Raw genomic sequence first — 24,000 nt, 5'->3', positions numbered from 1 at the left:
TGAGGCTCAAGTCATAAAAGCTAGGGCCACATCCCAATGAGGGGTAGGGATAAAACACAATCTGGATTCAGGCCTTCTAGTACTTCTACTGAAATATTATTGAAGTATTTTAAAGTACTTGTTCCATTTCTCCCCTGAATGTGTATCACTACTTCCAAGAAGGTTAAAGCATCCATCAAATACCTTGTGATGTGACCTGGTCAAGGTCAGCATGTACCATGCCCCCCCCCCCCTCCACACACACACACACACACACACACACACACACACACACACACACACACACACACACACACACACACACACCACCCTTCTATGTGGCCTGGGCAGTTTTGGAGTAGGTGGGTCCTGCAATGATGAACTCACAAAAGTCCACAGTGTCCAGACAGTCCTGTGCCCACCTATAGTCCCACCCCTTTACTCAGACGCCTACCTTTCCCCCTCCTGAACTTCTCTCCTGCTCCTCTCCTCGGGTCACTTGTTTCAAATCGCTGCTCGAGGAGTTTTGGAGACTGTTTTTTTTTTTTTTTTTTTTTGCTCATCGACCCCTCACAGTCATCATGGTTCGCAGCAGCGGTATCTGCAGATTCCTCCTCCTGGTGTTCCTGGGACTTCTGGTAGCATTTGTACACACAGGTAGTGCTGATATTTCATTTCTCTGGCAAATATGAAGTCTCACCTGCTTGTACTCATTATTCCAGATAATGTTTTCTGTAAAAGCTATTTAATACTTGTTGATGTACTACATATGTTTCATAGGTTGGTCATCAAAGGTGTGTTTATGTGGCCTTTTTTCCCCTCCACATATTCTCACACACATAAACAAACACACTCTCCTGGATGTGTGTGTGTGTGTGTGTGTGTGTGTGTGTGTGCATGCACGTGTGCGCGTGTGTGTGTGTGTGTGTGTGTGTGTGTGTGTGTGTGTGTGAGTGTGTGTGTGCAGCCTGATGTAAATGATGCAGTTGTTGAAGCTCCGAGTGCTGTGAAAGCTGCTCTTTGACAAACGTGATGACTCAGTTGCTTTTCTGATGCCTGGTCTGAACCTCAACCCCTCTCTGGCATCAGACGACCGCTGCAGTGCTGAAGTCGGTTTTAGTTTGATGAGGTTGGAGATTGTAGTAAATAACACAGATGGCGGATGGAAATATTTGTTTATTTACTTGTTCTGTTCATTTTCTACTGGCTTTGAAAAGTTGTAGACGATGATTCGACAACAAGAGAAGCTCCCAGGCCCAGAGGTCACAGCAGAGGTCACAGGAAAGATTGAGGGGCCAATGGGGTGATGTTGTCCTGTGAGGAAATAAAAGAAAAAGGTTGAGCAGAATTTGAGCTCCTTGTCAGCCCACTAAATGATTAGAAAGTAGTGAATCTTACTGTGTCATCAGATGGAAACACCCTCATGATACGGAGGTCACCTCAGGATGGTTTCAAACAAGGTGAACAGAAGAGAAGTGAAGCCCTGCAGCTGCCCTCCATGAAAATCTGGATGAGAACACCACCTCAGAACGACAACGACACACACACACTCAACATGGCTAATGGGTTCCTCTAGTTCTCAAGCCGACATGGCCACCAATGTCATGTTTGGGTTGCGACTCGTGCTCGTGGTTTTTGCTTTTCACACACAGCTGTTTGTGTGTTTTGTCATCTCTCTGGCTGGTGTGAAATCCCGACAGAGGAGGCCTGGGGAACCAACAAATGGCCTTCTGTATTTTTAGGGTCTTACTGACTGTCAGCCAGACTTTTATGGTATAAAAGAAGAAGAAGACGGAAGAGGAGGGGAGGGGGTTCTTATGACATCCAGAGTGTGAGACAAGTCATTCCCAGACAGACGTTCTAACACACCTTCTGCAGCTGTCAGCAGGAACATGAAACGCTCATCCAATAGCTACTAAAACCTCGAATACACATGTGAAATAGCTGCCGATGTGTGAAACATTTATAGTCCAGTCAGAAGCTTTGGAACACAGCGTCTTGCACTCATCTCCAGACTGGCAGGGGTTGGAGAAGGGAAGAGCTATGTCTTATTAATTCAATGGGACACAAATTAAAAGTGAAGTCAACCCCTCCTCATGGAAACAAACACCAATGGAAAACATATTATTTTTTGCCGTCTCATTAAATCAAGCTGTCCAGAAGGAACAGCACACAGCAACTATTTAATAAACAAGTTTGTTTGACATGCAGTGCCCGTCCGGTTGTTACTGGTTGCAGCCCGCTGCTCTCTTTGACTGCACAAGCTGCCTTTTGTGCCCCTCAGCTGAAGGCCTCATTGATGGCTGAGCTGGCCGGTGGCCCGGACGTCCAAACCTCCAGCTAGCTGCAGGACAGGAAGCTCTGAGTCAACACAGCAGCATCAAAATACATGCATGACAAGCTCATATCAGAATTTAAACGATGCCACTATTACCTGGCTGCTGGTCCTCGGTCTATTCTTCTGTCACGCTTGAGACAACGAACAAGCTCGCCTTAGATGAGCAGACAGAAGAGAAAAGATGTGGAACAAGCTGAAGTTTACTGAAGGCGTTACAAAGTAAATAAGATGAAATAATCTGAGTGTAAACATATTTGCTGGATGGTTTTGTTGGTATGCTGAGGGCAGGATAAGTGAATCAGTGTGTGAATGGGTGGGCTTGTGTGTGTGTGTGTGTGTGTGTGTGTGTGTGTGTGTGTGTGTGTGTGTGTTTTCCAAGTGTAGATGAAGATCACATTTTCCTTCTGCGTTCCAAAAGAGGAGCTTTACAGCTGTTCAATCACCAAAGAGACGGCGGCAACCGCAGACGACCAGTTGTTCAGAGGGAACAAAGATCTAGAAAGAGAAGAGGGCTAGTTTTTTTTTTTCCTCTCTGGCTGCTATCGAAGTGTGAAAAGTCTCAGATGGGAGGGATGTTGGAGGAGGATAATTTTGGGGGATGCACAGAAGAACAGTTGATCAGTTGGCAGAATATGAAGGTTGGACGGGGTCGGGGTGATGAAACTGAGCCTGGCTCGAGCATTAAAACCCTTGAATATCACCTCTGACATATAGACGGCTGTAGAGATGCCCTGAATGTTTACGGAAAACAGGCAACCTGTAGCTCAAACGGACAAGATCCCCTACAAAGGCATCCTTATACCCCTGAGCCGTTGACCTTCGGAGACAGAGATGGGTTATTAGAGTCAGAGCGAGCAAGGCCTCCAGGACCAGAGGAAAACCATGGAGGATCAAGTTTTGGATCAGATGAGCTAAACTGGTAATTTTCTTGCCGTACAGAGACAGTTGAAGATGGTGATTCAACAACCAGGGACCACCAGGACACCATGTCTGGGGAGCCACCCAGTGATGTCACCACCAAAGACCCTTTCCAGGATATGACTGAGCAGTCCTTCACCTTCGACTACGAGGACTCCACACACTCCCAGGCCATTGATGAGGAGGAAGGTAAAAACAACACACTTTTGACTTGCACAATCATGTATGATTCAACAACACATCAATGTGTGGTTGTGTGTGTTTGTGTGTGTGTGTGTGTGTGTGTGTGTGCGCGCGCAGGAGTCCTGGGACCAGGGGCCATCACAGCCATCGTTATAGCAGTTTTCCTGGGAGCGTCCGTTCTCCTCGCCCTCATCGTCATCACGCTCAGGAAGTTCACAGCCTCTTAGAGTGTGTGCGTACCTCTTGTGTGTGTTTTTAGTGTGTTTGCATGGTAGCCGTGTGTGTGTGTGTGTGTATTTCTTTTGCGTCTCGTCTCTTTATTCCTGACCCACGGAAACTGAGAACAGCCACGTGTGTTTAAAATCTTTTCATGGGGTTATTTGGAGATTGTGAGTAAATTATTGCATCGTCCTGAGATTACAAAGCTTGTTTCTACATCGTGTCGGGTTGATTTATCTCACTGATATGAGAAATCATGGATAACGAGTTAATTAAATCTTAAGATAGCACAGTAATTTGCATGTGATCTTGAAGGAACAGCATCAAGGTACAAGTACGGCTGTTTTTGGCTTCCGTCCTGACTTGGACTTTCTTTGCAAAGACAAGTCGGAGTGTATCTTTTGTTTTGCTGTTGAAAATGGCGGCAAGTCCTTTCACAGAGGAAAGATTGGCGCTCTGAAGGATATTTAAAGATTTACTCCTGTAAAGATGCTGGTAATGTCTCACGCACACGTCCACGTGAAATGTTACAAACTGGCTGGCTCCATGTCACGTTGTTCTTTTTCCTCTCATGTTCGAGTCCTTGTCTTTGTTGTCCTGCTCGTGTGCTCTTGCACGTCAGCATGAGTGCGTGTGTCTATTTGTGTTGCCCTCCGCAGCCATTTTGGTTTCCCACTTACATGGAAGATATTATTAAATCTGTCTACACTACAATGATTTTTCTTTGAGAAAAAAATATTTTTTTTCCTTATTTGTGTTGCGCCATTTGCAAACATTTGCGGAGGCAAAATGAGAAGAAAACAATTTTATAATGCAAACAGAGTATTTGTTTTATAGAACAAATATGACATCAGATGAATGAGTGTGTGTTTGTAGTTTGTTTAATTTGCCTGGGTGGTGGTGGATATTTGGTGATGTTATTTTGTCTTTTTTTCCCTTCTACACCCCTAAGCCATACAGAGATTTACAGTTTAAATAAATGAGAATAGTGGCGACATGGTGTGTGTGTCTTTTTAAATGTTTTGCTGTTGTCGTCACAGTGAATAATACAGCTTTTATACAAGAGAATGTATTCAAGCATTTTTAAAAAATATTTATCATCTGTACTGAGAGATACACTTTTTTTAACTTCATTTATTATTGTCTCTGATTCTGTATAGTGATCAAATTAAGACAAATCATAACCATATTACATTTGGACTGTTTCCTGTTGTTTTCATTTTTGTTAAAAAAAATCCACTTTTAAATGAATCAGTGGAAGTAGAAAGGATGCAGCTCATATTAATAGTAAATAAATCAAATTCAAATATTTTATACGGTATCACATCTGTGGTTTCCTGGTTAGAAAACACAAAAGATTTGCGGATCACTTGATAAAAGCTGTTGCACTGATTCACGCCGGTAGGTGGCAGTGTGGCAGCTGAACTTTCATGTGCAGGAACGGGCAAACTAACAAACGGAAAGGAGCAGCACAAATGAATGTTTCCCAAACCATAGTTATTCACTTGAATGAGTATGAATATGGCAAACTGCTCTTAATATAAAAAAGAGAAAAACTCAGATAAAAGTGTTTGAATTCACGCAAGTACATGTATACTATCACATACACACACAAAAAGCACCGATTACAGGAAAGTCATCTAGTAAAGTAAGCAAAATTTTATTTCTATAGCGCTCTTCGCAGTACTAATACACAGAGTGCTTTACAATAAAATCAGATAAAACAGAAACAATGAGGTGACTGATATCACCGACACAACACAAAACAACATCATTAATAAAAACCATAGCCTTGTGACAGAGATCTAAAGCCTCAAAATTACATTTTCCCAACTTCAATATTTTCATGATAATAAAATCTAAATTGTCTAAATATAATATAATAAACCAATGACAGGCTTTGTGGTTTGATAAAACATAAACGTGTCACAGTAAACCACCCATCCATTTTCCAGTGCTTATCCTGTAAAGGGTCGTGGGACCAACACATAGAGACAGGCAACCATTGACACTCACAGCCACACCTACAGTCAATTTAGAGTATCAATCAGCCTCGTCCTCTCTTGATGTCTTTGGACTGTGGGAGGAAGCTGGAGTACCAGAGAGAACCCACACAGGAACAGAGAGAACATGCAGCCTCCACACAGAAAGATCCGGTGCTCAAACTCAATACCTCTTTGCTGTGAGGTGACAGTGCTAACCACTGCACCACTGTGCCGCCCCCTGCAATGAACCAATATTAACTAAAAACCTGATCAATCTGAACTCAAGCACAGGTTCTCTAATATTCATTGCATTCTTTCAATTTTTGCTACTCAAAAACCTTTCCAGGACTGGAAATTTTTCAAAATTCTATCACTTTTTCCAAGTTTTTCATGACAATATGAACTCAATTAAGTGTTTTCCAATGCTACACAAAAAAAACAACAACAACAACACAAAAACCAGTTGTCAACATTTATGGATTTAAAGAATTATATAGTCCAAATATCCTCGCAAAATATCCTTGGTCAGTTTCTCTCCTAATGAATGTTATCAAAATAAAACAATATTCTACATTACAACACATATAGAATTTTTTTTCTTTCCCGGATTGGGTGACAAACACAGTCATCATGATCATCATATGATGTTTCTTGGCTAACATAACATGTGACTTCGTCTTTATATTGATGGAAATTCCTGTCTCAGAAAACCACAACTACTCATGACACTTTTAGTATTAACTCACTCTGCTGGTAGCTTTTCAGTTTCAATTGCAGCAACTGTTGAATCTTACAGTTGCACCAGTGGCATGACCACAGAAACAAATGCTGCTCAACATCGGCCCAAGCAGAACCGTTCCAGTGTTGATGAAGAGGAAATTCTACAGTCCTGTCTGACTGTGTTGATCTTCTGAAACTTGGGTTTAATATATATATAATTTTTTTTTTTAACACTCTCCCTCACATATACACCATATACACCACCCACACCATGATCAGCGCTGGTGACCTAGCTGCAACAACCATAACAAAATAGAGCATGCGGTTTGAATTCTGGTGGTTAGTTCCCTTATGTGCAGTATGTACTGTTAGCTCTTCCTCCTTTCTTATGTTCATATAAAATCTTGATTTTTTTTTTCCTTTGGACTTTTTTCCCTACCCTCTTGTGTCTTTTATGTCAACAGTTTTAAAGTAGATTTAAAGTAAATCCTTGTCCCACATCAAGGTTTTCAATGAGTGCTTGAGACTCCCAACGGAACAGAAATGTTGAAACTGAGGATGGTTGAACAAAGACTGTCCAAAAAAACAAAAAGGGTGTATCGATACAGGACCATCAAGACAATCAAGTGGTTAGAGAAAAGGAATATCAAAGAAATACAGGAAGTAAAGCAGAAAAAGAGGAAAAGTTAAGAAAATAAAACAGGATCTGACTTGTAAGACTTCAAAACACAAAAACCAAAGTCACAAATGGCATTAAAATGAGTCCAATTAGAAGAAAAAAAAACTGAATAAATCAATAGTCCAGATGAGATCCAGGCAAGTCGAGGGATACTAGGGATAATTAGGTATTTTTTCATGCGTTATTTTCTCCTATTGTTAATTAATCAATTATTTTGCCAACCTCAGTCATAACATATGGTAGCCTTCCATTTTTTTTCTACATGTGAAAACTTGGGAAGCTCATAACGTGTTACAGGCGAATGATTCATCTTCGTTTGGGTTTAAGTCCTTGACATCAGCTGGCAAAACCAGAATGATAACGGTAACCATTAGATCTGGTGACATTCTTTCACATCTGTATTTAGAGTTATTGAACTCGGGTTAGGGTTACTGGCCTGCCTGCAGAGACATGGTGTAAAACCCATTTGGACATAATAATGCGTGTGCCTGTGCAGCACATCGGACCATAAATACCAGATGTGTGTCATGACCCAGGAAGCGGTGATGAAACACCAAAGGTAGAGAAAGCAGAAGTGTGTCTGGCATCAAATGCGGAGACTGACAGACACAGTACAAACGTTCAGCTCTCTTCTGTGAGGTAAGAACATGACCGGATTTCTCATTTTCCACTTAAAGTTGCTTTGTTGCTAAACTTGGCAAATGTCTCAGAGTAATTACCTCAAATTAGCAAATTAGAGTAATTACCTCAAATTAGCAAACGTAAGTGAGGAGAATAAGCAAGTGACAATATGTTTGAGGCTTTGAAATGGATGTTGAAGATTGCATTGATACAATATAACTGGAATAAGTCTCAAGTGTTCAACTGATATTTACTTGCATTCAATTTTTGCATTTTATAACTTGCGAAAGAGCTCAGCTATCTTTTCAGACTGTTTTTACTGTGAAATCCATTGTTCACCAATCAAAATGATTTCCAATTGAATTGAAATCATTTCTGTTTCAACTCAAATCTCATGTATACGGATATATAGTGACGGAGATATTTAAACAGCGCAATTCTCTTGTCTTCCACAGAACTGAATGCACACAACGAAGGGGTTCACGGAGTTTATGGTTCTGGTGGTTAGGGTTCTATGTTGAAACTAAAGGTAACAACAGGAAATAGAGATTCGTTTCTCTCTCAGCTCTACCAACACCTATCAGCTACAATAAAGTTTTCCTCTGCAGCATCATGACCAGCAACTGTTCTTTTGTAGCGGTGGACAGTGTGATGTCGTATCTGGAGCTGGTCATCTACTGTCCCATATTTGTCTTGGGTCTGATTTTAAATGTTGCCGCATTGTTGGTGTTCTGCATTTTCCTGCGTAAATGGACCGAGTCAACCATCTACATGAGCAACCTGGCTCTGATGGACATGCTCCTCCTCTTCCCTCTTCCCTTCAAAATGCACGCTGCCCATCACCACTGGCTGGCACATCTTCACGTCCTCTGTTCCTTCCTGGAGAGTCTTTATTTTGTCGGGATATATGGCAGCATCTACACCATCATGTGTATAGCTGTTGACCGCTGGGTTGCCATCTGTCACCCATTCAGAGCCAAGCAGCTGCGTTCAACCAAAGCAGCTTTGGTGATCTGTGGGTTTGTCTGGGTGCTGGTGCTGGTGGCGATCTCGCCAACCATCTACGGCTTCAGGGAAGCTAGGCAAGCACACTTCCACTGTTTCCACAAGTTTTCAAAGGACAGCTGGAGCCCACAGGTGATCATATGCCTGCTGCTGTTTGGGTTCCTGGCACCAGCACTTGTGGTGTTTTATTGTTCAGTCCAGACCATCTGGACCCTAAAGGAGTCTGGCCAGAACAGCAACCAGAGCCGGGCCTGCGTGAAGATCATCTACAGCAGCCTGAGTGCCTTTCTGGTGCCGTTCACCCCAAGTCACCTGGGCATCTTCCTGCAGTTCCTGGTGAGATCAACTGAACCTTTAATTGAAGTCTGAAATCCTTGGCGCAAATTAGCTTAGCGCGAAAGTTGAAGTCAGATATTTCCCAAAACTGTTATTCAATTATAGTCATAGCGCCACCTAATGGTTACAGGGATCAAGCCTGATGTAACAAACAGCACTTGTTCAAAATTACAGTGTTCTCCTCATGCGGTGTGCAGCAATATGATATGCGGTGCGCATGTGTTCTCTAGCACCACCTAGTGGACACAGGGAGACAAAGTGAATGCTTTAGTCTGAGCCTCCATGCAAAATCCAAATGTTACTAGGTTATACCTCCCTCTTGCTCTATGAAACAGACACACACCCCAACATGCTTGGGGGGGGTGAGGTTCTGCTTGTCACTGCTTGTTGCTTTAATTAGGGCCCATGCATGAAATTACCATGGACCAAAAGTTTGCCTCCATGGAACTCTGCATGTTCTGTATGCTGTCTTTTCTTTTATTTCAGAACAGAAGAAGTTCTGGGTGCTGGTGCTGGTGCTGGTGGCAATCTCTCTCAAATTCTAGAAATTAGAATTTGATAGTATGTACATAGAGGCAAATGCAGCAACTGCTTTAGACCAAGTAGAGTTATTAGATTTGATTTTGAATTTTTACCATGAAATATTGCACCTGTTATGACTGTTTTCTTTCAACCACACAACGGTCATGTACACCACCAGATGGGATATGCTGGAGGGATCTGAAAGAGTGAACTGATCACCATTAGCTAAACATGTTCAGATCATTAATTCCGATTTTTTTTTAATATTGTAAATCTTTAACAAACTGAATCATGATAATGAGGTTAACAGAAAACCAACATGCTGATATTTTATTCTTGTGTAATGATGGCAGACGAGTGGTCCTTTAACGCTTGACATCATCACGCAGGTGCATCAAGGTGTGATCCAGGACTGCAACGCCAAGGCCAGCATCAGCCTGTTCATACAAATCTCCATGTGTCTGTCCAACATCACCTGCTGTCTGGACGGTCTGTGCTATTACTTCATAGCCAACGAGGTGAGGAGCACCAAACACATCCTCAAGTTGCCAACCATCAACCAACGAAGAACCACCTTCAGCACTTCAGAGCTGTGAAGACCGAACGCATTTGCAGTACTCAGAGGACGCGTGCCAGTGAAGACGAGATTATTCACCCTGGAAGTGAGGACGCAGTGATTGGTTTCAGTATCCGAGCTGCACATGTGAGTGAGGAGCTGAGAGTAACGCGATGTGAAATGATCATGTGACTTAGACATGTGATTTCCACTGAAATGACTGTGAGTGCCAAAATGAAAGCTGCAGAAAGAAACATTCAGCAAGAGGTTGCAACATTAGCATTAGAGATTATTGTTTTATGCAGGTCAAACAGAGGGCAGATTAAGCTAGCAAAATTTAGAGTTTTTTTTTTTTTTAAATGAGCATAGATTTTATGCAATAACAGGAAACAAGTGAATATGCAAAGACACTGTTCAAATCTGGAAACATTGAAAAGTCATTGAGTAATCATATTTATAACATATAAATTATGGACAACCTTTATAAGAATTAAGTTATGATATGTAGAGTTGCGTTTGCTTTGAAAACAGATATTTTGGCACTTTGAGACTTAACTTATTCTTGATTTCCAAGTATAAAGTCATGTCAATTTTTATGCATCCAAATGAACACACAAACCACAATATGTGCAGTACATACGGCAAACTATTGACAATGACATGTAAATATTTTCATAATAGTGCTTGTACTTTTTGAATGTAACAGTGGCGTGTCAAATGTGCAATAATACGAATGAGTGTTTAAGGGCAGCTGTTTTGAAGTTGTTTCAAGGACTTAAAGTGTGTTTACTGGAAAGTGCCTATTTTGACACTCGTTAAAAAGTGGAAGGCATTCATGGGTCATGGGAAATAAGTGTGCATGTGTGTGTGTGTGTGTGTGTGTGTGTGTATGTGTGTGTGTATGCTACTCTTATTATTAAAGCTGCTTACTCTCTTCTAAAGCCATAGAGTATTTTATTTTGCACGTTTGCAACATCTTGTTCTGTGTTTTTCGATTTCATAAGGGGTGAAACTTGCTGGAGACATGACACCGATCATGCTCTGAGCTTGTGTGTAGTAAAACCTGATGTGAAACTTAGAAAAGGTTTCAGAGCAACTTCCATGACAGGAAGATACTTTTTACCTATGAACAGGTGTTGGTACAGTCGTTACAAGTTTACAGCGTCTTCTCTGTTTTAAATACATAGCATTTAACAGGAGACGCGTGAGCAGTTTATCATGATGAGACAACAGTTTTTTGAGATATACAGCAGCTGACAGAATCTGGTCAGGCTCGAAGGTTACAGTCAGCAAGAACTGAAGTCTTCCTTTCTCTTTTGAAAGACCAGCTGACTTTCAAAAGCGTGACTCTGCATGTGTGTGTGTGTTTGTGTGTGTGTGTGTGTGTGAATGAATCAACACCCCAAAGACAAACAAGTTTGATCATTTATTCTTAAAGCAGCAAGATATTACAAGAATCGACTGTACAGCAAAATATTCAAGACAATTAAATATGAGCACAAATGACAAGTCTCTCTCTCGCTCTCTCTTTCTCTAAACCGAGACTGGTTTGCTGCAGGTTGCATGTGTGAGATCAGAATGTCAAGAGAGGAAGGAACAGTAGGTAGCAACAGCTAAAGACCACAGGCAAATCCAAGTGAAGAGAAAGAAGAAAAAGAGTGAGAGAAAATGACTTTGATATCATCAACAGTGAGTGATCTAAACTATCAGGCATCCTTTCTATCTTGTTCATAAAGCATTAAGCATAGCATTGCTGACTGCACTTTGGTTCCTTCTGCCACTGATCACAGTCAAAGCCATTTATATCCAAGGAGTAGGACAGTGTGATGCCAAAGGAAGTAAGAGACAAACCAGAGAGAAATGATCATTCACGAAACAAGTCAGTTTCAGATAAAAATCTATGCAGATATGAAATCCAGAGGAAAAATCCATTTATAGTACATATTGCTTAGGAACAATCAAAGTTATATACACATCATTTGTAAATGATAAAAACCAGCAAAGAAATATCTAAACTACATGAGGTATGTTTTGCCATTTTATGACATTCAAAATAAAAGAAACAACCAAGAAACAGATATTCACTAGTGCATGGTGCCAGTACCATGACCCACAGAGATCCTCAACAGAACTTAAGACTGAAATCAAATTTCTGATGAACATGAACATATTTTTGCTCAACAAGACAAGCTACGGATATATCTTAAGACTTAACGTCATTGAAATACACACACTGTCTGAAAATAAAAGGACATCGACATCATATCTGAACAATAAAAAGAGCATTTTCCAACATCAGACAAAAAAGGAAACATCGGAACTGAAACATCGGACAAATAGTTGCTCTTAAAGTGCAGGTAAAAGCCTAAAGAATTCAAGAGGTATGGTTTGAAATTGGCTTCAGGGTTGGGTAGCCTCCTTCCGCCTCACGTTTAGACCCTGTCGCAGATCACAGTCTCCACCACAAACGTGTTCTCAAAATGGCGAATGCTGTGGCACTTCTTTGTCTCGCGCCTGTCAATACCTGGAAGAAAAGAGGGACAACTTCGGTTCCTGTTTCTGGTTCCACATAGTGAATCCGCAGCGGTTATCCCTGACAAACTGCATCCTTATAAGTACTCTAGTCACGGGAAGCTTGTTGCATCACTTCTTCCTCTCTCATGCCAATCAAACATATCATACTCAAACGCATCACTACCTCCCCCTCAGTGAGTGGATGTGTTCGCTGTGCTAGGAGTGACTCACATAGCATCAAGTTCCCAAGCTGTGCCCACACACACACACACACTGAAATAATAATGAGGCTACCAGGCTGCTCGAGGAGGATTTACACTGTAGAATCTTCACAAGGAAGCCCGTATTTGGTTGGATTTGTTTTCTGCATGGATCCTCACACTCCATAACTCCTACACATCTAATCAAACACCGGATTCCCTGTGACTCACAGGACAATTTTGTTCCTGCTTGGGTAGAGTGTGATGGTGGGGACCCATCTCACGTCACAAACGATGGCGTGAAAGACGGTAATAAATTAGCAGACGTGACCCAGCACTTGTCACTGATTATTCAGCATTTGGTGCTAGCAGGGAGGGGTCTGCGCTTGCGTTGACTGGATATGGAGAAACGGATGTTTGCACTTACGTCGGTGCTGATTGCGGCGTCTGAGGCGGTACGTTTCTTTGCCATAGCAGAGCCTGTGGATGAAAGGTCCCAGCTGCCTCATATTCCTCACCCTCCCTGTCACCATCATCTCCTCCTGAATGATGTAGGTCTGTGGAAGGTATGTCCCCCTCTGTGACAAAGAGACACATCAATCAGTCATAAGAACACTTCGACCCCCCCCACACACACACAATACTTTTATAGAAGCTTCGTCAGTCAAAAAGAAAGTAAAGTCAGTTGCTCACGTTGACATTGACAAGCAGCTCCCACAGGCTTCGTGGACGCATCACCATGGTTGTGTTCAACTCAGTAATGTAGCATTTGTCCAAAGCGATGTCGTGATAAGCTGTGAGACCCTGGAAAGAGACCATTTACATCTTTAAAGCTAAGCCACAATGGAAACACGTAAAGATTGCTGATGTCACTGGCTTTAAGGAGGCCTTACCCTCTCAAAATCATGGATGATATCAGCGGGGTCGCTGCCGCCGAAGTGTGGCACGGGTACACTGATCTGCTCATAGTTGTCTTCAAGGTAGATTCCAACATTCTCCTCCAGCTCTTGTCGGCCTCTCAGAGGAGCGTAAATGGAGTCCTCAAAGATCACCCGGCAGTGGAATAAGCTGTCTTCTGGGATCTGCTAATGGGAAGCGACAGAGTGGAGTTAGCATGTGGCAGTATTTTATGATCCCAGCTTTCATCTGTGAGATTGGATCCAGTGTGTAATAAGCAAGTGGAGCAAACTGACCTGAGGTGTGAAGTAGTAGCGATAGACAAAGATGGAAGCTAGCACCAATCCTGACATGAAGACGACCAGGCCAAACGTCAGGCAGCACAGGCCCGTTGGAAAAGGCTTCTTGGACCTGACAGGAAGAACCAGCTGCTCCTGTGAAAAAATACAGGATTTGATTTGGTTAGAGGACATGCAGGGGTTCACAAGGAAAGGCCCAGACACTTAGCAAGTTTCTGGCATGCACTTTTGCAATACATCAATTGACCAACTGAGTTCTAATTTGGAGCATCAAAGGAGGAACCAGTGCCTTTGGCAATGCAGCTTTAATAAAGAGCTACAACTGAATAGCCTGAACAGTGTGGAACACTGGCATGTAGCTACAAATACTGAAGAAATGAGTCAGTGATTAAATTCTGGTTGAATTGTGAACCATGTCGGACAATCAGTGGACATAATGTCCTCTCACACAGCCATGCTTCCTTGTATAAAGTCCAAAGTGTAGCAGAGTTAATTCTGACGAGGCTGTTGCCAAGCCAATAGTCATGAGAGCAGATCTGGCAGACGTAGGACGGACTGGAGCGAGGCCCGCCAGACGCCCACCCACAGTCTCTCAAGCAATCTGCTGCCTCTCCCTACTACTGTTGCTATGGAGAACGGAAGCAGGGAACAGATTGTGCCAGGCTCTGACGAAGATGCTCACACGTGGCAGTCTGGGTCTATTCTGAGAGGCCTACTTCTTTCACGTTCCAGATTTGGTCTTAGCTCCCTTACACCCTCAGTGGGAGTTAAAAAGGGGACAATTACGTGGCGCAGGAGTCCCTCAACAGAGGCTTAAATATTAATAGATCTACAAACATTGGCTCTGACACCTAAAGTTCCAGCCTGACCAATCACACAACCTCCGAGATCATGTGTTTTATTAGAATTACATGGACAAACAGGCGAGTTTGCAGACGTAATGATGCGTCACCATCAGTTTGTTAAGTACACTGTACTGAAGGATGATGATTAGACAGACGCACGCTCATTGTGTGCCAGATATCTAATAATGAACAACTCCTGAGAGGCTCCATAGTTGATCCAGGTTTAAGACAATTCCACAGCTACGAGCTGTGGCAGGACTTGCGTCCATCTATTTAATGCTCATGACGGAGCCTGAAACTTGCGTCAGATCCAGTTATTATTTATAGTATAATGTAGTATATACTTCTTTTTTTGGAATCCCCTTGGGTCCTGCATCCTGAACAATCTGACCATAAGAGGATGCTGGAGAGGCATTTTAACACCAAGTATCAACTCCTTCCCTCAGATTAAAGGTATTTCTCTAAATCAATAGTCAATGGGATTTTTGCAGTGGATTTTGGGTATATTTGCCCTACATATTTCCTTTTGCAGGATAATCCTTACAGATAAACACAATTTATGTGATTTTCAAAGCGTAAATGCAATCGTGTTCAAAATTAATGTTATGCTGTGAACAAACTACACCGCGGTCACACGACTTCTCCACAAGTAAACTTTGTTCTTGTTGTTTTTGGCGCGATGAGGTTTAATTTCCCCGGTGACCTCTGTAGTCTTGTCTAGTCACTTGTTAGCAAACCCTGTTATCAAGACAAATAAATGCTTCAAAATGTACAAATATTTACTAATGTACTTTTTGATACTGTACCGTTTGTACTTTCTAGAACAAGGTGTTACAGAATATCCTAATCTCATGTGAACTACTGAGATTATTTCGGGCATTTAACTGACTTTGAGGAGAAGGAACCTGATGATCATTCTTCTTTCTGAGTTTTAGGACTCACTCTGGTTCCACTCTCATCTGGAGAGCCTATATATTGGTGTAAAACTGTATTAACCCCCTCGTTGCTCCAAGCTGGTACTGGTATGACACCTTGTAACCTCACTAACTGCTGCAGTGACACATCTGACAGCTCTGTTGTCTTCCTCAGACTGACACCAGGACAAATTCTGCAGTAGTAATGAGGCTTTTTCTGCATTTATATGTTTTGAGCCAGTATCTAACAGAGTTACATTGTGCTGAAGGTAAACACGGGACAGCCATCTGCAGTGAGTCCTCTCCAGCCAAACAAGGTGACGTAATGTCATCCCTCCCGAGGCAGGACATGCACTGTAGGGTCTGTTCCCTTGTTACTGTAACATGGCTGCATTATGGAGCAAGACAATGCACTGCGGGATGAGGAAATAGGTTTCACTCTTTGGGTTTGAATGCATTCAGGCTATAGACAAATAAATATAATAATAATGATAATATATACATAATGAAATACAATGACTTTTTAAAGTCCAATCATGACGATAAGCGACCAGACAAATCAACCATCACAAATCTTAGAATAAACAAATGAATACTGCAAGCTATTACAGTACGCATTATAGAGTACAGGCTACTGGTGCACAACAGAGACATAATTTCCTGAAATAAAACACCGCAGCACGAAACAAAGCCTGAAAAGTCTGCCAACTCACGTGAGCCTGAGGTATAATGATCTTGTCTTCGTCCATCTCTTTTTCGGGCTTCTGCACCGAAACCGGCTGGAAAGTGATCTTCACCATTTTGGATAGTTCAGTGTTTTCTTTGCTTCGTATCCCTGTTAGTTCGCTGGTTTCCTCCAACAAACCGGGGAGATTATATAGCGCCGGCGGAGGCTCGCCCCGGGTCTCAGTGACCTCACAAGAGCGTCTTCTCTGACGAACAAGAACTGTGTGGGAATGAAGGAAAAGCCGCCTCGCCGCTTTCAAAATAAGAGTACGAACCGAGTTAACGCACCAAATTACAATAAAAAATGCACATTTCATGGGCTATAATCATCGAAATAATAATACTTTATAATAATATTGTGCTTTACATGAACAAATATAATTATTTTGATTTTTTTGATAATCCAAACGATGGTATTCCTTTATTTTGAAGACCCCTACCCGATATGGTCGTATTCCGCATTTTATTTCAAGCCGCATCTCTTCTCGGCTCCATCATCCGGAAATGTAGGGATGTTTCAAACTCTGGCAGTGACAAGATAGGAATAAAGTTTGCATCAGATCACATAATGATTATTATATCAATGAACAACCAACTCATGTTTTTTTATATAATTAGTACTTCCTCAGTACATGTGGCGCAATGTACACAGTACACTGTGTACTCTTGTGTTCACTGCCATGAATCGATCATGCAGTGAACTACAGAGTGATACAAGGCAAAACTGAACATTGATACCGCAAATCCAGGGGCGCTGCATTGGAACAGAGTAAAAGTTAGGTATCAGAATGTTCAAGGACCGTTTTGGAAAACACCCATTTTCATTAAGATAATTTTGAAAAGTAATGCTCAAGTGATCAGCTAAATAAAATGATAATCAAACCAAGTTACTGAACTAATTATGAAATATGTTAATGTGTATAATCTCTCCCAGAAATGCAAATTGCAAAGCTCATACACGCAGGGGTATCCGCGCGGCTCACAACAGAGAGATGCCACAAATGTAAACATTATACATTTTTTATAGGCTGTACTTACAAATCAAAGAAGAATATGACATACATGTTATACTGAAACCTTCTTAAATACAGGTGAATCCTTCAGCTTGCCTGGAATCAAGCTGGTATCCTTCTTGCTCTACTCTAGAGCAGGGACATCCACAGACATTCTGAGAGGCCATTGTTCTGTATGTAGAGGGGCAACCTCATCAGACGATTATGAGCCCATGTTTTATCTGATGGATTATGTAAACCGTTGAAACCTATGAGGCAATGAAATTAAATTATATTCATGTACATTATTTTTTTATCACCTGATTAATTAATTGTAGTTCGCTGGCCAACCAGCTAACATTAGCTCTTGAGATATAGCCGGCTAGAATAGCTAATGTTGGTTTGTGTGACAACTTAAAACAAGGCAATATTGCTAAATAGAGTAAGATGCAAAATGTGACAAAATTTTTGGAAGCATAAATAGAGATGATTATTCATAGGAAAGGGAATCAAGTTATCAGAATATATTTTAATGTTCTGTATTATTAGCTGATATGGAAACCTCACTGTGCAGAACAACAACAAAAAAATTCTTTCTGACATTGTTAAGGTAGCCAGTAAGATAATTGGCACGCAGCAGCTTTCTCTGTCAGACATCTACAACCGACAAGTCTTGTGGAAGGTGCAGTCGATCTTGGCCAGCACTGACCACCCACTATTAGGAGAACTTGTTCTTTTTCCTTCTGGGCAGCGTTACAGGTTCCCTGAAGCAATAGGCTTAATTTTTCTTTTATTCCAAGTACAACAAATGTTCTTAATTTGCACTGAGTCTCGATGGATTCAATTTTCCTGCACTATCTATAAGCACCTCACATGGTCCTGAAACTCAACTATTTTTTACTCCCTTGTAGATTTATTCTTCTATGTACAGCTTGATCTTATCTATTTTATTCATGGTTGTTGTGGTTGTGATTGTTGATGTCATTATGTTGAAATGCACTGCAAACCAAATTTCCCCTTGAAGGTCAATAAAGAACTGAAACATGTTTAAACATGCTATGTGGGTGATTATTTTAGGTGACATCCCCACCCCTTATGCTTTCCATTTTTTGCTTGCTCCCAAGCTAGTGGCAACCGAAACACTACAAATGGCAAGTTTCAGTAGAAATGTATACAGCGAATATATAAACAAGTTGTAATTTTGCAAAGGCACTGCCACTGTACTCTGGGTTTACCGCTGACCACGATAATTAAGATTAGCTGACAAAATTAAAGCCAGAGTTGTGTTCTTCTGTGTCGCCTGTGGGGGGGGGGGGGGGGGGGGGATCTGCAGGGAAGAGAATTCCATTGTTCGTGGCTTTCATGGCCGTTAATCATTTGTTCACACAACCTCTGAAAACATTTGAGACGCTAATGTCACATAACACAGAGCGCACAACATCGTGGTTTTTTTGTGTTGTTGTTGTTTTTGAGAGGCTAAAAGTAAAGTTTGGATCAAGATGTGATTTTCTTTGTCCAACTTTAGCAATTATGTGCTACTAGTATTTATGAAGCTATAACAGGAAAAAGAAAAAGAAAAAAAGCTTAGCTAAACAGAGTAAATGGGCCGTTGCAGGGTAATTCTAAGCCAGCCCTGTGCACAGTCTCGGCCTCAGACTTTTTACACTCTTTACACGTGAGATTGCTGTACTTGAGAAATGGCTCATAGCTTCCAATTCACATTAGATTTGATTGGTTTGTTTTACAGAATGGGGTTGTTAGCTTAGTCCTCTGAGATGGACGATTGATGGCTCACAATCAAGAATGAATAAGGCCAAACCGGCTAATGATGCAATGTGAGAATTGGCACATATGACCTATATTGGTGAGAGTTTAAAGAGCAAATAAAGGGTAGCTGTTGCAAAAGCCTCTTTATTTATGCATGGGGACTGACAAATTCCACAACAGTCACGTTTTATTTTCGTACATTTTTATGTGATTACTTCCAGGATTACTTGTGACCCTTTTTGACATAGTTAATCTGAGAAGTTCATGTTTTTTAATGAAGTTGAAGCAAATAAAGGCTGCAGGATTCAGGAGCACGCCCTCCTGCTTTCGGTAGCCAGCTCCACTATTCATATGTAAATGAACCGTCATATATACCCCGCACATGTCCGTCCAGAGGAGCACTAACGAGCCTGCTGAGCTTTGTTGGCCGCTGGGCTGGCCTTGCCATCTGTCCCATTGACAAGCTACAACGTCCCTTTGGACTAACCAGCCTCCAGTACTCCGGGGTTAGACCCAACAGCATGGCCCCATATCGTAACAGCACAAACGGCATGGACAGCGGACTCAGATCGGATAGAAAGGTAAGGTTTGTTTTTTTGGGGGAGACTTATTTCGCGCAAATATTGTTCGTTAAACCACATGAAAACTGACTCCATTGTCCGTACTGTTGTGGCAGATGAGGAAACCGCTGGTCGAGAAGAAAAGACGAGCTCGAATCAATGAAAGTTTACAAGAACTCCGAGTTCTCATCGCGGACACCGACGTAAGATATTAAATATTTATTCTTTTTATCGTCTGTTTTACATGTTGTTGTTTCTCACGGTGAATTACACTATCACTGCTAGCTGAGCTCCTTCGGAACAGCTAGCTAGCGCTGCCATCAAGCACACTGAGGATGTTTTGTCCCCCTCCCGCAGCAGTTACAATCAAAGATGGAGAACGCCGAAGTACTTGAGATGACAGTGAAACGAGTGGAGAGCATTTTGCAAAACCGGGCCCAAGGTAAACATGCAGTTACTTTTGAAGCATACGTTCAAATAATTGTTCGTTTTGAAGAGAAATTAACTTCAACCAGCTTCCGCTGTGCAAGATAGTACCACAACCGTAATCTGTGAAGGAGATGTTGCGCATTAATATCTTTGTTAATATCCTAACCAACGGCTCTGCGGTCACAGGTGCTCGCGAGCATCATCGAGCGCAGCTTGGCCAATCAGAAACGAGAGCGTGACTTATAACTGACCGTCTGTCAGCGGGCTCTAACGGTTGCTCTATGTTTTTTTGTTGTTTTTTTTTTGTCTGCAGAAGTGGACGCTGTGAACCGGGAGGCGCATGAGCGATTTGCCGCAGGCTACATCCAATGTATGCACGATGTGCACACGTTTGTGTCCAGCAATCCGGGAATAGACCCAGCCATAGCCGCGGAGCTGCTCAACCACCTCCTGGAGAGTATGCCCCTGAACGATGAGGACCGCTTGCGGGTGATGCTACCGGACACCGCGGGGGACGTCCTCGAAAACAACAGCACTTGGTCGGTGTCTGAGAGCATGTTCACTCCGCTGGTGTCCCCAGCCCCCTCCACCGTCTCCACCGATGACCTCTGCTCTGACCTGGATGAGACGGACTCGGAGCCAGGCCATGTTTCTTCCTCAGAGGAGTCAGAACAACACGATGCTATGAGTTTACCCTCTCTAACTTACTCCAAGTCGATGTGGAGGCCCTGGTAGACCCTGGCACGTTGTTAACTACAGTTGATGATTTAGAGCTTTGTTAGTATGGTGTGTACAGTAGGCCTCAGTACAAGAGAAACACTGCAGAAATATCAACCTTAGAACTTGTTTAAGTGCATTTGAGAAGCTCTTTGTGTAATAATTGGGTGACAAAAATTAAGCTTAAAAGTATTTAATAAATAAATATGTAATTAAACCTGTTTTAAACACAGATACACGGTCAGTGTATTAGCCTTAGGCTTGCCTTCAATGAAGGGGAGGCAAACGTATGTGTAAATATTTACTTGTTGAATATGACTGGACTGTATAGAAGACAAGTGTCGCTTTTGTTTTTTTTAGAAATGCATTATCAACTTTGTAAATTATTTCTTACTTTAGGATGCTTTTAACTTTGTATTTATACATCAAATTACAGATAGTAGGCTACCTCGTGTGATTTGCCCAAACTTTTCAATAAATTTCCTGACAAATAACTTTGGAACAAAAAAAATGTTTGAAGTTTCTCTTTTTTGTCAAACAACTCTGTCATACAAAGCAACATTTTCACATAGAGGGATCCCACTAACCACCCACTCACGGCTGTGTTCAGGATATTAGTTATTACTCTGCAATTGTGGGCCATTTGTGTGCGCTCGCTCTGGGAGCTCTTAGCACATCGTAGGCATTCAAGAGGTGTGAGATGAGTAATACGCTCAATCCTTACATGGGCTTGGTTGAGGACACCAAGTTGACTTAATAAATATTAATACTTGAGCTGAGCTTTTTCTGATGCAACAGTTCTAAAATAACTGGAACAAATAGCTTTGAAAAGCATCAAACGCTATCATACTGTAGCGTTCAATCCAGTAAGGCTAACAGATTCCAAATCTGTCTGCACTATATTAAACAGGCAGGACAAGGACGCTCATGATTTGTCCCCTGAGTAGCATGCAAGCATAGTTGATTGTCAGACGGGACCTGGTGGTCCTGACCCCTGGTTGGGGGCCCCAGACACTGGTCTGCCTCTCAGCTCCTGACTCCTAAATGCATAAGAAAAGGCAGCAATCCCTCTCTAATCAGATGCTCCTCTCTGATGTCCACACAAGTGTTATTTCTCACGCTGCCCACTTTCTTCACACATTTACAGGGATCAGGGGTGAAATTACTCAAAAAGACTAATACAGTAAGTCTGGGATCGTAGGATTTCCTTGAGCACATTTCAAGGTACTCTACTAGTTTTATTTAGCTATATCTCCCACACACTTACTAAAAAATACACGTATGAGTTAACAAATTTACATCATGCTCAAGCTAAACACTCAACGCATCAATGTCAAATGATCAGAATGGGACATTGAAAATGGTTAATTCTCCATAAATATCGATGCATGGGGCGTTTAACCTATAAGAGTGGTGCATTTTACAGGCTTTCATTCAAAACTTTACTGGACGGTAAAATCGCACGTTTTAATTACTCGGAACCTCAAGACAAGTCGTGGTCGATCCATAATGATGAACTTGAAAGAGCTCTGTGGAGCCTGTGTGGTGACCAGACCGGATTTGAGGGTCCTCGGGGGTGCGAACGACCGCTGCAGGAGGGCAGTTTGTAAACGGTCGCACCTCGCCGGTCCCTTGAGAGGTGTGAGGAGGAGGAGGGAGGTGGCTACTCCTTTGATCAGGCCTGTTGTCTTTGCAGGCAGGATCTGTCTAGTCCTTACCTGCTATTGTCTCAGTGTGGGACACACACACACACGCACACGCACAGTTCTTCAATAAAACAGGGAGATTTAACATTAGGCGCCATATCAAGCCCTAATTAATTAGCCTATTTTGGTTGGAGTGGCTTATGATTTCGTTTGAAATTGTGATTAAGCATACCTTCAATCATCATCTGCTGCTTCAAGTTATCATGGATACAACCGGATATCAGTCAGTTTTGGGGCTGACAGCCGCTCAGAATTAGCACAGACTTCGAAGTAGCATTAGCGCAATTAGCAGCACAGCTACATGCTATATCTGTGCCAGATGTGAGCTGCTGAACTGGGTTTAACTTTATCAATAAACACAAGTGTGTCCCCCAGATATTAGCCATTCAACGATTCTATTTTATTGTTCATGATGTGCCAATTTCTTGTCCTAATCCCACTATGACTATTTGAGACTGACTGCTGCCAACAGTTAGCACTCATTAACTGGTCATGGGCCTTTTCAGCTTGAGTGAGTGTAAAGTGGCTGTTTGTCAGATTTAAACTAATACGCTTCCTGTCACTTGGCAGATGAGTCCTGCTTTGTTAAAACACTGTGACAACAGAGACACATTTAACCTTTTAGAAAATTTATTTTGAAAATTTAAACATAGAATTATCTCTCTTAAAAATAAGAAACAACAACAAAAAAAAAGGACAGACAAAAAAAAAAGTAGCACAGTTGTCAGTGTCAGTTCAATATGACAGGACAAGAGGAATCCAGGGAACGTTCACAAGACAGAGCGAGAGAGTTCTGTCTCATCTCAAATTAGAGCTTCAAAGTGGAGGAAAGATCTCCTCAGTCACCTGACATCTTTACACCGCTGCAATAAAACGTCACTTGTGTGAACAGTAATGAGCTTCAGACGCTTCCACAGGATGCTCCTCACTCTCTCTCTCTCTCTCTCCTGTTTATGAGGGACAACATCAGACAATTTCAAGTCAAAATTCTCCCCGCTTTGAAATTTATCACCCACTATAAACACTCTATCTTGGTGGGAACTGTGCTGATGTAAATTCATTCACATTTCAAAGTAGGACATTTACAGAAGAATGGATCTCAATCCTGCTGGATTCATTTTGGTCATAACTTAAAAACCTGGGTTATACACACAAGTACACAAATTCATGTAAGTGTTTCTATAAATGAGAGGCATCTGAAGACAGCTGAAACAAAATGCTTTTGTAAGAAAGTAGTATGAAAGAAAAAAAGTGCAAATATCAAATACAGGCTGCTTCATGCCAGGGAAAGGGGAGGAGGGATTTAAATATTAACTTACAATTTGCAAAAATGACATAACATGAAGAGCTGGTGAGTAAAATTCAGCTTACAC

At 41.8% G+C, this 24,000-nt stretch overlaps 4 protein-coding genes across 5 annotated transcripts; 3 read left to right on the top strand and 1 right to left on the bottom strand.

The window, feature by feature from the left end:
• Positions 1–427: 427 nt before the first annotated feature.
• snorc (secondary ossification center associated regulator of chondrocyte maturation) lies at positions 428–4,625 on the top strand. Its single transcript, XM_086204978.1, has 3 exons — positions 428–636; positions 3,257–3,424; positions 3,536–4,625. The coding sequence occupies exons 1-3, from the start codon at positions 561–563 to the stop codon at positions 3,643–3,645; spliced, it is 354 nt and encodes a 117-aa protein (XP_086061104.1). The 5' UTR covers positions 428–560; the 3' UTR covers positions 3,646–4,625.
• Positions 4,626–7,618: 2,993 nt separating this feature from the next.
• LOC147261592 (G protein-coupled receptor 55) lies at positions 7,619–11,519 on the top strand. The gene is made up of 3 exons (XM_086203687.1): positions 7,619–7,660; positions 8,098–8,983; positions 9,895–11,519. Exons 2-3 carry the CDS (start codon positions 8,255–8,257, stop codon positions 10,099–10,101), a joined length of 936 nt encoding a protein of 311 aa, XP_086059813.1. The 5' UTR covers positions 7,619–7,660; positions 8,098–8,254; the 3' UTR covers positions 10,102–11,519.
• A 459-nt stretch (positions 11,520–11,978) lies between these two features.
• On the bottom strand, positions 11,979–16,973 carry itm2cb (integral membrane protein 2Cb). 2 transcript variants are annotated; one of them, XM_086203686.1, is made up of 7 exons: positions 16,897–16,973; positions 16,444–16,709; positions 13,969–14,106; positions 13,669–13,857; positions 13,469–13,579; positions 13,203–13,353; positions 11,979–12,585 (listed from the first exon to the last, which is right to left on the bottom strand). In XM_086203686.1, the coding sequence occupies exons 1-7, from the start codon at positions 16,916–16,918 to the stop codon at positions 12,494–12,496; spliced, it is 969 nt and encodes a 322-aa protein (XP_086059812.1). In that variant the 5' UTR covers positions 16,919–16,973; the 3' UTR covers positions 11,979–12,493. The 2 variants fall into 2 exon arrangements, with proteins under 2 accessions (XP_086059812.1, XP_086059811.1); XM_086203685.1 differs by having other exon boundaries at positions 13,669–13,860; positions 16,897–16,968.
• A 2,509-nt stretch (positions 16,974–19,482) lies between these two features.
• Positions 19,483–21,422, top strand: hes6 (hes family bHLH transcription factor 6). The gene is made up of 4 exons (XM_086204977.1): positions 19,483–19,796; positions 19,892–19,978; positions 20,133–20,217; positions 20,518–21,422. The coding sequence occupies exons 1-4, from the start codon at positions 19,737–19,739 to the stop codon at positions 20,937–20,939; spliced, it is 654 nt and encodes a 217-aa protein (XP_086061103.1). The 5' UTR covers positions 19,483–19,736; the 3' UTR covers positions 20,940–21,422.
• Positions 21,423–24,000: the final 2,578 nt, after the last annotated feature.

The sequence above is a fragment of the Aulostomus chinensis genome, chromosome 5 (genome assembly GCF_037954235.1).
Source record: "Aulostomus chinensis isolate RoL2024-O1b breed Wild chromosome 5, RoL_Achi_v1.0, whole genome shotgun sequence".
NCBI lineage: Eukaryota > Metazoa > Chordata > Actinopteri > Syngnathiformes > Aulostomidae > Aulostomus > Aulostomus chinensis.
This window is presented reverse-complemented; position numbering and strand designations above follow the sequence as displayed.

Excerpts from the sequence above, each read along its gene's own strand:
- snorc (XM_086204978.1), top strand. The coding sequence starts at position 561 with ATGGTTCGCAGCAGCGGTATCTGCAGATTCCTCCTCCTGGTGTTCCTG. Across the intron at positions 637-3,256 it reads GGTAGCATTTGTACACACAG|AGACAGTTGAAGATGGTGAT; the intron begins GTAGTGCTGATA and ends CTTGCCGTACAG. Across the intron at positions 3,425-3,535 it reads GGCCATTGATGAGGAGGAAG|GAGTCCTGGGACCAGGGGCC; the intron begins GTAAAAACAACA and ends GTGCGCGCGCAG.
- LOC147261592 (XM_086203687.1), top strand. The coding sequence starts at position 8,255 with ATGACCAGCAACTGTTCTTTTGTAGCGGTGGACAGTGTGATGTCGTAT. Across the intron at positions 8,984-9,894 it reads GCATCTTCCTGCAGTTCCTG|GTGCATCAAGGTGTGATCCA; the intron begins GTGAGATCAACT and ends ATCATCACGCAG.
- itm2cb (XM_086203685.1), bottom strand. The coding sequence starts at position 16,918 with ATGCGGAATACGACCATATCGG. Across the intron at positions 16,710-16,896 it reads GCGGAATACGACCATATCGG|CGGCGAGGCGGCTTTTCCTT; the intron begins GTAGGGGTCTTC and ends TTATTTTGAAAG. Across the intron at positions 13,861-13,968 it reads GCTACTACTTCACACCTCAG|CAGATCCCAGAAGACAGCTT; the intron begins GTCAGTTTGCTC and ends GCTTCCCATTAG.
- hes6 (XM_086204977.1), top strand. The coding sequence starts at position 19,737 with ATGGCCCCATATCGTAACAGCACAAACGGCATGGACAGCGGACTCAGA. Across the intron at positions 19,979-20,132 it reads TTCTCATCGCGGACACCGAC|CAGTTACAATCAAAGATGGA; the intron begins GTAAGATATTAA and ends CCCCTCCCGCAG. Across the intron at positions 20,218-20,517 it reads TTTGCAAAACCGGGCCCAAG|AAGTGGACGCTGTGAACCGG; the intron begins GTAAACATGCAG and ends TTTTGTCTGCAG.